Here is an 11,819-nt window from a genome sequence, read left to right on the forward strand (position 1 = left end):
TGCCAGGGCTCTCCTTCACATCCCCTCCCCTCTATCCCACACTACGGGTCTGGATAGCAACAGGTGATGTAAGCAATGCAGTGTATACACAGACACTGCTTTGAACTAACTACAATGACTTAAGCACTACATCTCTCATGGAGGTGAAGTTATTAAGTCGGTGTAGTGGGCAACTTACATTGGCCAAAGTGACATTTTAGTGTAGACAGTAACAGGTATGGTAAAATAATTAATAAGTTTCTGTATTAAGCAGCTGTTCTCACACTAATGTACAGGGATTTAGCCTTAGAACTCCTGACTCTCCCACTATCTCCAGTATGATTCAGGCCATTGGGAAGCCTCAGAACATAAGAGTAAATCTCAAATAGTTAATAATAGATTCCAAATGTGAAATCATTAACAAAATAAAGTATTTACTATTTAGCTATGATTGAAAGTACCCAAGATAATTCCTAAATTGAATTAATACAAGTTTTATTTGATATCTGCAGCCAGTACACATGAGATAAAGGGTAGCATTCCCAGTGATATCTACACTAGATGTGTACATTAACATCCAGCTATAAATAAGTAGTTTACGCCCCAATAATTGTTACCTTAGTCTAGGCATATTTTACTTGCAGTAGTAGGAGAGCAATCTGGGGCTAATGAAATATTCCATCTGGACACATATTGCAAACTGAAGATTTATGTAACATGCATGATACTGTTGTCTAGTCATCTGAGTTGATTTTTATTATCACCAAGTCAGATGTTCGCAAAAATGTCTTTCCCATTGCTAAGTGGGTTTCCTTTTAATTGGAAGCAGGCTATCTGTACTGTGTCAAACTATTATATGCTTTATTACCATATGGATTGTAAGGTTTTTTGGCAGAAGTGGATAAAATGTCAATGTATCTTTATTCATAATTATATATTCTCTGGTGACTAAATTCACCAAACGGGTTTTTTCTTTGTGTAATTTAAGATACCTATTGAGAGTGTAATAACTCCACTTGTCTAGCCTTAGATCAATTTCACCTGGCATTGCTTGATTGGGGGGGGGGGGGGGGAAAATAAAAACAGACACCGGAGCAGTGACACCAAAGTTTTGCTGCATCACTACTACTGCACTCCCCATGTTCAGCTCCAAAAGTCTTGCAGCAATGTAATGCTACCATTAAACTTTTAAGGCCTTTTTTTACATGAGAAAGTGTTCAACATAATCCAATATGTGAATTCAAACAGATATATAGGACAGATACGGCATTACATGGACACTTTTTTCATCAAATCACTTGGGAAAAGGGTATAAGCTACACTGAAAAGCCACTCAATGTTCACACAAGGACATAACCGTAAAACTAGCAACTGTCCCATGTAGACAAACCTTAAGACAGTTGGGACCTTGCAATTCTGAATTAGTTACAATTTTTAAGAATTATTTTGTTTTGAATGAGCAACCCTTGTAGTTTACATTACCCAGAGACCAAAGGAGCTTGTTCCCAGGCTGTTTATAAATAGAAACAATCTCTATGAAAATGTTCAAAGGGAGCATGCCCAGCATAGTTTTCAAACATGGACTGTAAGTCAACTAATATTCCATAAAAGACCCTAAGCCAAAAAATGTCTTTGGTATAACCAAGTACAGACACTAGAGGCTTACACTCATCTAATTCAGACAGCACTGTGTTTTACTCTCTATTTCTGTATGCCTCAAGATTCCTAATCTCTGTTCATTAAGAAAATTAAAGGAACTTGCTACTGACATAAATTGCACATGTTGGTCAATCACAGCTACAGTCAACATGCAGAGATAACTTTCATAAGATTAGCTATTTTGACTTTTCAAACTAGATTAGCATTCCAATATCACAGTGAGGATTGCATTAAAAATAGCTACTGAAAGGAGATTAATATAGTCTCTTCTCAGTCCACATGCATCTCTTGGTGGTAGAGAAGAGAAAAACAACACTTAAAATAAGAGGGCACACAGGAAATAGTCTTGTCAAGTAACTAGGTTCTACAAATGATGGAAGACCTAATCTGCGTAATTAGGAAGACTGACTCTGCTTCTTAAAGGGTTTGTGTACTAAGAAAAAATAATGAATTAACTAAAGGTGTGAATGTAATGTGGACATTTATTCAGAATTAAAGTAGCCTTAATTCAGTTTAGCTTAATACATTTCCAAAGGTCACTTTAATTCTGAATAGGAGCATCCAAACAAGGGTTTGATGAGGTTTATATAGTTTAAAAGTGAATTTAGAACAGTGTTCTTGAGTGTTCCCATGTCTTCACAGAAAATTTACAGGCAAGTTGTGTGAAAAAGCTAGGATGTATATTTAAAGCATAATAGCTATTCCACATCAATGTCTGTGTAGATAGTCTCTTATTCCATACTAATAGAGCCTTTTTGCAGTTTAGCTTAATAGCTATTCTATATTAGCTAGTCTGAATTTTTCCCCTGTGTGGACAAGCCTCTACTGTGACACACTGGACAAATCACCATTGTGCCTCAAACTCTCTACCTATAAAATGGGGATAATATTGATTATACAGTTTATGGCTGAAAAGTACCATGTTAAGTGTTAGCTATTTGTTACTGTCAATGAAGAATTTAAACATGTGTGCTGCATACTGCCTTCAACTGTGGATAAAACTTTCACCTTTAGAGGCCCTAATGTTTTGTCCGTTTCCCTCTTAGTCCACAAGAGCATATAAACACTGATCATAGACTTTGTTAATTATTGCACGTGAATGGATTTCTGCTCCTCAAAAAGAAAACCAAGCATACTAGATCCGTTGGACTGCACATGAGTAAGAGCCATAGACTCCATGGGAACTGGCTATAAAAAAAACCCATGTTATAGTCCATTATAAAATCACCTTTCACACTCTAGGTAAATGGACTTTACCACTGAGATGTCATGTGAGACACAAATCCAGGCTAAGTGCTGGCTAGTGTCATCTTATAGAACCTATAAACCCACAATAAAACTGCCACTATTTTGCCTTTTTAAAAGGGCACTTCTTTGGGTTGATACAAATAAACATATGTCAGAGACACTGGCACGCCTTAAAATTTACACCTTGATTATTTCCATCTGAAAGACCTTACCGTTTCCAGAGTCATTCCATTTATCTTCCCAACTGGAAGGCACTCTCTCTCTCACTCATGAAAAAGAAAAGAAAAACAAACCTGCCACCAAAGAGGCTTTCAGAATATAAGAGATTAAAAGCTCTTATAATACATTTGCAGATGCACATGATTCAGTATCATCTCAGGCTAGAACTTTTAGTAATTATGCCGGAGAGTTAATTTTAAGTTAAACGTCATATTAAGCAAGAATCCTTTTGGGTTTAAGATTTTTTTTTTTTTAAATATAGTGCTTATCTACACAGGAAGTTGCACCATTTTAACGGAAAGGTGTTATTTTACACCAGTTTAGTTAACTTGGTGCAGCATTAGCTGTGGATACTCTTACATTAATTTAAGCCAGGTTTATAGTAATTTAGCTTGCATTGCTAAATTCACAGTTGCAAGCTGTACTGCTATGGCCAGTTTTAACCCAATACAAGTGTCCACACAGTAGTTTGCACCAGTTTAACTAAATTTTGTATATCACACCTTTTGTTAAACTAGTGCAACTTGTGGTGCAGATCAATCCATTGTACAAGTATGAGTCTGCTTTCAACTAGTTTTCAACTACGTAGAACATTTTTACAAATGCATTTTGATGCCAACTGAAATCTCACTCTGCATGCCTGCAGGGTCAGAGTAACTCAGGTGAAGGTTACCGGTCCCTCCCTCTGTAGCTCATCTGCAGAGGAGGATCTTATGCCCTCACCCCCACAGCTGGAGAATCGGACTCTTTAGCTCAAGTGGTAGAGATGCATGTTTTTAGCTCTGGAGAAAAGGCAACTCAGGCCTAATTTTTAGGCCCAGATCACACCCAAGCGCACCCAACCGGAAAGGATCTAGTTGTTTTCTGATCTGAGCCTTTCCCCCCAAACCAGTGTTAGCATGACTCTCCTCTTGGCTGCGGGGTCAGCAGGGCAGCTGGTGAGTCCCCTGTTCCTGCTGTTTTCTGCTGTGCACACTGCAAAGTGAGAGGTGCCAAGACACCTTGGTGCACTCACTCCACAGCACAGCAAGCTGCATCTATAGTAGGGATTTGTCTGGCACAGCTTCAATGGGCAGGGATGTGTGGTTTTTTCAGGAAAAGATATTTGGGCTCGGAGTAAGAATTTTAAGTCAATATTGTAAATTAAAAAAAAAAGGGAAGAAATACTGGAAACTCTTGCTAGAAAATTTTATACTCTTTAGAAAGATTTATGATCTTCTAAATAAGACAATGCCATTACACAAATAAAGCTAACCTGGGTGTGGCAGAAGCTAGCTTCTGGAAATTAACAATATTCAGACAAGAAAGGAATGCGAGGACATTCCTGTTAAACTTCTTGGTTTAAAGTAAGCAATGGAGGACAGAGGATAGGAAACGGTCATTATTTCGTATCTGTTTACTGATTTTGAAGTGACAGAGGTGCCAGAAAATTTACTTGGAAGGAGATCGGAGACGGTCTTCATTGCAAAAAGAGGTGTGTTTTTCATCTAGATAGTGATCACAACTTAAAATTTCACTGGAAACACAGAACAGATAGCTGTATTGAGGTAAAAACTAATAGAGGTTAACCCTATGCCCCCTAACCAGCATCTGCATCTACTACATTAATTGAGAGGTTTTCATATAAAAATCTTAATGGAGACAAGGTAACTGTCTCAATGTAAGAACACTTTTTGTAGTGAAGACATGGTTAAAAGATCAGATCTAACAACTAAACCTCCATACTGCTCTACAAGGTCCTTGCCATGGAGGCGTTATCTTCACTAGGAAAAAGGTGTTTTAAGATGTTAGCATCTTAGTGTAAATAAGGCAAGTTGTAGTTAGTGTGTGTTAACTGATCAAGGTAAACTCTAAACTCCCCCTTGAGCAGCTAGCATGTTACAATTACAACTACCTTGACTACACTCAGACGAACATGTTAGCTAACTTGTATTAAACATGGCTAACACTGTTTTCCTAGTGTAGATATGGCCTGAATGTGAATGCTAGAATTCAGCTCTCAAGCCAGTAAACTAAGCAGCTTAAACATTTAGCTAATTTTATTCCAGTCAGCATCCTTGATGCTTTCTTAAGAAGGTGCAGAAAACAGTGTGCTCAAGACTAATGATTGATGAGCTCTGTTTGGGTGAGGCAGTTGCAATTTTGAAGTTGAAGCTAATAGCTAACTTGCTCATAGCAACAGCAATTCTTCAAGGGTGGTGGAAAAAGACCCACACATTTAGAAGTGGGCCTGTTAACTACACCTGTCTATTCCCATCAAAACAGCATCCCTCCATTTTTTAATCACTGTACTGCAGAAATGTTTGTATTTGACTAATCATGGAGTGCTAACCAGGTGGGAGGCACCACATGTACATTTAGAGCACACATTCTCTTGGTCTCAAGGAGTTCACAATCCAGTGCAGACAGGCAAAACAGTTCTGAGGTTGTTAGCACACAGGATGCCAGGATCTTGGGTTTTTTTCCAGAAAGAAAGTGTGTGGTGTGAGGAAGGAAAGGAGTTAATCAAGCATCAGATAACCAACATCAGATGTCCTCTTAGGGGTATAGAGGTAGCAGGGGACAACCATTTTTTATTTTTAGATTTGTAAAATGTGTCTTGTGTCTCAAACAGCTATCATCTTTTCCAACAAAGAAGAAAGATGACACAAAAAGCTTGGATAAGGAACTTCCACCCGTGCTGCAGTAAATCTGGAACTTTCAGCACCAAAACCACAGGCTGCTACCAAGAGAGCTAAAGGAGAGCTAATACCCAAGAACTCCTTTTAGCTGCACCTAACAAGCTGTTGGGCAGAGGCCAATCCACTAGAGGGAGACATAACTACACACTAAGTCAGTATTTACATCCTCCACCATCCTCTAGAAATTGTCAGAGCTGAGTGAAATTTTTCATTTCAAAACATCTTAAACCATTTTTTCAGTCAAATGAAAATTTGTGAAAGATTTGTTCAAAATTGTATTTTCCCCTTCCCATTTTACCAGTGGGAGAGGGAGGAAAACCAAATCAAATTTTCACAATACATTTTTAGAAAACAATTGAAGTTTTCTGCAAAAAGCAATTACTAGGTTTTGACCAGACAGGCTATCAGACCAGCGGGAGAAGTGAATTTCACAAGAGGACTTTTCACTGAGAACATTAAGCCACTAGTTCGTTTAACCACCCTAAGCAGATTTTAGAGGTAGTGAACTCCACATTTTAACAGTTTCCCCTCCATCTCTAACTCAGATGGTCACTATTTTCTTTTCACTCCTACTGTGACCCAATCTTCAAATTTCTCTCTCCTTGCATCCCACTTAGTCTAAGTCTATTTTCTCTGGGATGGTCCTGTAAAAAGAAAAAAAAAAAAAGTCTGAGCCACAGATTGCAGCCCCAGAATGTCTGCTGCATACACCTATGAGTACATTCCATTTATTTCCTCTCTATAAAAACCAAGCTGAAGTCTTATCTTTGACATTTATTGAATGAGTTTCCACTTTTTGAATCTTCTCTTTACTAAAAGTTCTCCCATTTTATTAACCTTGTTTAAACCCCAATATACAAGTTTTACTGCAGAAGGGACCCATGATCTCAGTACCACCATTTCTGCAACGTCTTTCTATTAAGGTTCATGTTCCTGCCATGATTTAAAAGGTGTTTGAGTCACAGAATGTTCCTAGAACCAGGATTACACAAGGTGCCACAAGGATTCCTCATTCCATTTCAGTAAGTGGCACCACCAGAAATTTCTGATGTTTACTATTCAGTGTGAGAACTCAAAGCTTTTCCTAACTTCTCTGCACTTACATGTATTGCCACACTATTTTGTTTAAGACCCTGCACTCCTAGCATATTGTGCTACCTGCAATTCTGATTATCAAAGCTACCAGACTAAAAATCCACAAGTTCAAATCATTCAGTACTAAAACTGCAATAAGTGGCAAAAATAAGATTGGTTATCTTCCTCTTTCCATTCTGTTCACTACAGAATCACATTTCACTGTATGCAGTTGTGCATTTACAGAACATACACTTTGGTAAAGTATAAAACCCTTAATTGTATAACTTCAATTATGCAATTTAAAATACATAAAGGGGTGAGAGTTCATGGCAGAAGTCTGGTTCTTTGGATGAACATCCCCATGTTTACATCGTGCTGGTCTGTAATCAGAGGCATAAAACCCCCATCCTTCATGAAAGAAGTTAAGAAAAATATTGTATTCTGTTGATTAACAAATTTAACTCTTCTCAAAAAAGAGCCAAAGGGGGGGAGAAGACACACACACACCCCTACATGTCTTGGTTAAAAAATAGTAGTGAAAAAAAAATCCATAATGGAATTTGCCTGAATTAAAGCATAAGAGTACAATTGATTAGCAGCACCATGGAATAACGCTAATGCCAATGTCTATGTAGTGTGTATTTTAAATGATCTTTAATTGCTACCATTCTATGATTTAGCAAAGTTTTTAGACAGAAGCTAAAAAATAAAAATTCAATTAGTAAAAAGCTTAGACTGGCCTTCATTTTTAAAATGTAAAGAGCTCTTCATGTGGAGGAAGACATTTACTAATGACATAAGGCTTAAACTTGCAAGCACTTAGACACCTGAGTGGTCTCATTCACATTCTCAGCACTTTTCATAAGAGTAAAGTTACTCTCAAGTGTTTTCAGTATTCTCTGTATAGTAGTTCAGTAAGTGGCTTGGAAGTGATAGATGGCTAGGTAAAGTATTCTCATGTTTAACCAAAGTCAGATTATCTTAATTATTAGATTCCCAACATAAGGAAGATTAAGATCCTGATTACAATGTCCTACATTTTCCAAATGCAAATAGATGGACATCATACCAGAAGGACTAAAGGTAAAAAATCCATTACAATCTACATATCACACAGACTATGCTGAGAGATTGTGCCACACACTCTCAAAGAAACTCTGAAACCACCTGATCAACATCCTATACAGCGAACAGGGAAAGATTAAGACTGAACTCTCAAAACTGGATACTCTCATGAAAAAAACCAAACTTCCACACAAACTTCCTCATGGATAGACTTTACAAAAACTACACAAGCCATTTACAACACAAACTTTGCTTTTCTACAAAAGAAAATCCATCAACTACAGATTTATATGTTAACTTGGTGTAATACACAAGAACATTTGCTTTCCGACCTCAATCAATTAGTCAGTCTTGCCAGGGCACCGAAGTTCATGTCACAGGAATATCTGCCTTAAGAATTGGAAGTTTTAAATAAGGAAATAGTGAAGTGTTGATAAAATCTTAAAACTGGACCCTTCCAGCTGACATATTCATGTTACGATTTGGATTTATGACATTCAATCCTGCTAAGGTTTAGCCATTTAGGATCAGTTCCTCAGCTGGTGTAAATCAGAGCTCCACTAAAGTCAATGGAGAGAAAGATCTGGTTCACAATCCCAGCCTTGCAGAGATGCTGCCAAAATCTGTAGAACAAGCTACTAAGGTGAAGAGAGAGAGTTGTTGGAGAAGCCAAACACGGACTCTACCTTCACTTATCCAATGCAAGTCAAAAAACTTGTTTGTATTCCAAGAAAAATATTTATTGAAAAGCTAGTGGAAGATGGAAAACCAATTATTTAACTGATCTTGTTTGTGCACATGCTGGTGTGACAAATGACAAATCTAAGGCCCTGTCCAGTCACACCTACTTGCTACTCCATGAAGTCTTCATTTATAAGACCAGCAGGCAAGGGTGTTCTGGGACTAGAACTATGCTCAGAAAAAGCAAAGTGCATTGGAAGCCTGGTAACAACTGTAACAATTATGTGGTTGTATTTTTTTAAGTTGTTGCTGGCTTGGTTCAAGCTGCAGTATGGTGAGGGCCTAAAAATAATTTATCTGAATGGACTTGTTCAATAATAGTAGAAATAACTAGACTTAGATGTATACAATAGAGTAAAGGTGACTTTAAAAACAACTCATTCTCTTATAATGGAAAAATAAGGATACTTCCCTCTTAGCACAAATAGATGCTACGAGACTGTATATATTAAATACATTATAGTAAGCTTGACTGAGGAAGACTTAGTCATCGACTGTTCGTAGCACTATGTTCCAAGTCTCTTATTCAACCCAATAAATATATACTCATACTTCCAAAGCAATGGTCATATCCCTTTGTATACACATCTGTTGCTTATGATATTGTGAAACATTATGGTAGTACTGAGAGATCATTTAAGTTGCAAGCATACTTTGCGCAAAAGTCACAGTAAGCTTTCTTCCCCCGAACCCTCAATAATTAGAACTGAACATCACAGAGACTATTAGTATGTAAGGTTCAAGGGCATGGAACTATGAAGACTTCTTAAAAGCCAATGTCAGTCTGAAATATCTGAACCAAATCTAACACATAAAAACAACCTTTGTCTAGGTCGGTCTGTGTACAATCAACTATAATTAGATACTCAAATGATGAATGGCAGGCCTGTAAAGCTTGCAGCAATTCTTAGAGTGCCAGTCACAAGGAAGGACAGTATTAAAGCTGGCAATTTCTTCTAACTGAAAGCACTAATAAAAATAAAGAAAGTTATGGTCAAAGGCATTTGTGCCAGCGTCAAAAGCTCCTTCTATAAACACAATATAACCAACATTTGTATCTTATTCTGAAATTCTTAATATTATTCAAAGGCTAATGTACACCCTAAACTGCTGGTACAGTACAGTATTGAAAATCATATCACAGCCAATCCAGATAGCAGACACAAGCGTATACTCCCAACATTAAACGGCAATCTGCAGTGCTGAGTTTTCCTGGGATCAATTTAAAATTCAACCATGATAAAATATCATACATAAAAGTTTCAAAATAAAGCAATGAAGTATGAATCTTCTAGTTCATATCCATGTAAGAAGCTTTTCATTTCTAGAAGAGAGGGAATATGCATCAACTACAACAAACCCATAAAGACAGTTTGGAACACATACACTTGAATTAAGTTATTCTGACACCTCTTCTATAGAAAAAAAATATAACAATACCTTTGCAAGCAAACTCCAGTATTTCAAGCAAAAATAGAGTTAAACAGTCTCTAACTCAATTTAACATAAAGAGAGGGGAGAGAGAGCTAGAGCAGGACACGACTCACATATTAATATGACTACTGGAGAGCTGCAAGCCAGTGTCTTCAGAGCCAGAGCATAATTTTGCATCTAATGGGGGGAGGGGAGAAGAAATAAGCAAAAGAAAGATTTGCAGAGGGAGGGGGGGCAGAAACAACACAAACCAAAACCTAAGTCTGTATATCAGATTCTGAAGCTTCAGAGACAGTTACGTAAAAAGATACATCAATTATTGGGGGGGGGGTTGTCTTCTGAGATGCTGATAAAGAAAACCAACCAAACAAAACAAAAACAAAACACCAAACAGAAAACAAAAACCCAGAAACCCATGATATTTTCAATACAAAAAGGTCACTTCTCTCCCCCGCCTCCCAGACTTTGGCCAGATTTAATTTCTAATGGCACAAGATCATTTTACCTCTGCAGATATATTTCTCTCACACACACAAATTGACTCTATTTGCATATAAGGGGGAGAGGATGGTAGTTAATTGGCGCCTTTGGTGTGCACAGGCAGCAGCTGCCAGAGTCTGAGAGCGCCACCATTTCATGGCAAATAAACCCCCTAACAGTCAGACACATTTTTATGCTTGGGAAACAGAACAAACCTCTGCAGACAGAAGCCAGGGAGGGATAGCAAGAGGCGTGGGGAGAGCAGGAGCAGCAGCAGCGTCAGGGGCCTTGAGGAGCTGTCAAGCCACGAACCCCACAGCAACCCAGACAGTGGAAGCCCAACCCCAGCCAAACTGCCCCCCCCCCCCGCAGCCAGAGTCACCCAGTCCAGACCCTCCACAGAGAGAAGCCCGGCTTTACTTACGTGAAAACAAAAAATAAAGTAGTCGAACCCACTAGTAAGGCAGCTGCAGTGGAGACAGGGATGTATTTAGTGGGTTTAAACCTCTTTCCAGTGCTGCTGGGCATCCTGTAGGTAACACATCACTATGTATTCCAACCCAAGAGGCACCAGGGAGGGAGGGAAGGGAGGGAGAGAGAGATGCGAGGACCCGGCGAGGCAGGGAGAGGGGGAAAGAAGGGACGAGACAGAGAGAAAGGGAGTGAGAAAGAGGGATTGAGAACAGCTGACCTCCAGCACAGGAAATCCCACCCACACAGGCCAGCCCACTCAGCTGATGTCAACGAGCCCCTTAAGGTAGAACTGCGCGGAGACAGAGCGAGCGGCCGCTCCACGCAGCATTAAGCCACGCAGGACCACAGACACTTAGCGTACAAACACGTACAGTCAAAACTGCGGTGCAAATAGAGGCAGCACAATGCATAAGCTTTATGCTCTGCACAACAGAGGCTACAGACAAGCCACGAACGTGCTGTGGACAAATACAAGCAGGCATCCAGCTACGGATTAAAAACACCACATACGCAAATTCCTACCACGCTCCTCCCTAACGTCCTATCGAATTGATAATTGTTCTATAGAATTTTTTAACCCCTCCTTTAGAATTCAGTAGACACCTATATTCCTGCTATAGGGATGGAGAGGCTTTTTGAACCAATGTGGAAAGGATCGATTTAACTATTTCTAGAGAACCCTATTGGTTTAAATTCTATGGGACTTTTTCATGACATTCAAAAGTTAGTCAGTGATCAGATTGCACAACACAATCCAGACTT

The 11,819-nt window shown here is 38.7% G+C and overlaps 1 protein-coding gene across 6 annotated transcripts in view; it reads right to left on the reverse strand.

Annotated features, from left to right (window-relative positions):
• Positions 1-11,530, reverse strand: part of ZDHHC8 (zinc finger DHHC-type palmitoyltransferase 8) — a 221,144-nt gene extending 209,614 nt beyond the window's left edge. Inside the window, exons 1-2 of one of the 6 annotated variants that reach the window (XM_039505780.1) lie at positions 11,429-11,530; positions 11,008-11,112 (exon numbers count right to left, since the gene is read on the reverse strand). In XM_039505780.1, the coding sequence (XP_039361714.1) occupies positions 11,008-11,111 (104 nt within the window). In that variant the 5' untranslated portion in view covers position 11,112; positions 11,429-11,530. Of the gene's footprint in view, positions 1-11,007; positions 11,237-11,428 lie in introns of those variants that run through there. The other 5 variants (XM_039505784.1, XM_039505779.1, XM_039505778.1 and 2 more) reach the window with 5 other exon arrangements.
• Between the last annotated feature and the right edge of the window lie 289 nt (positions 11,531-11,819).

Source organism: Mauremys reevesii, linkage group 18, assembly GCF_016161935.1.
Source record: "Mauremys reevesii isolate NIE-2019 linkage group 18, ASM1616193v1, whole genome shotgun sequence".
NCBI classification, from domain to species: Eukaryota; Metazoa; Chordata; order Testudines; family Geoemydidae; genus Mauremys; species Mauremys reevesii.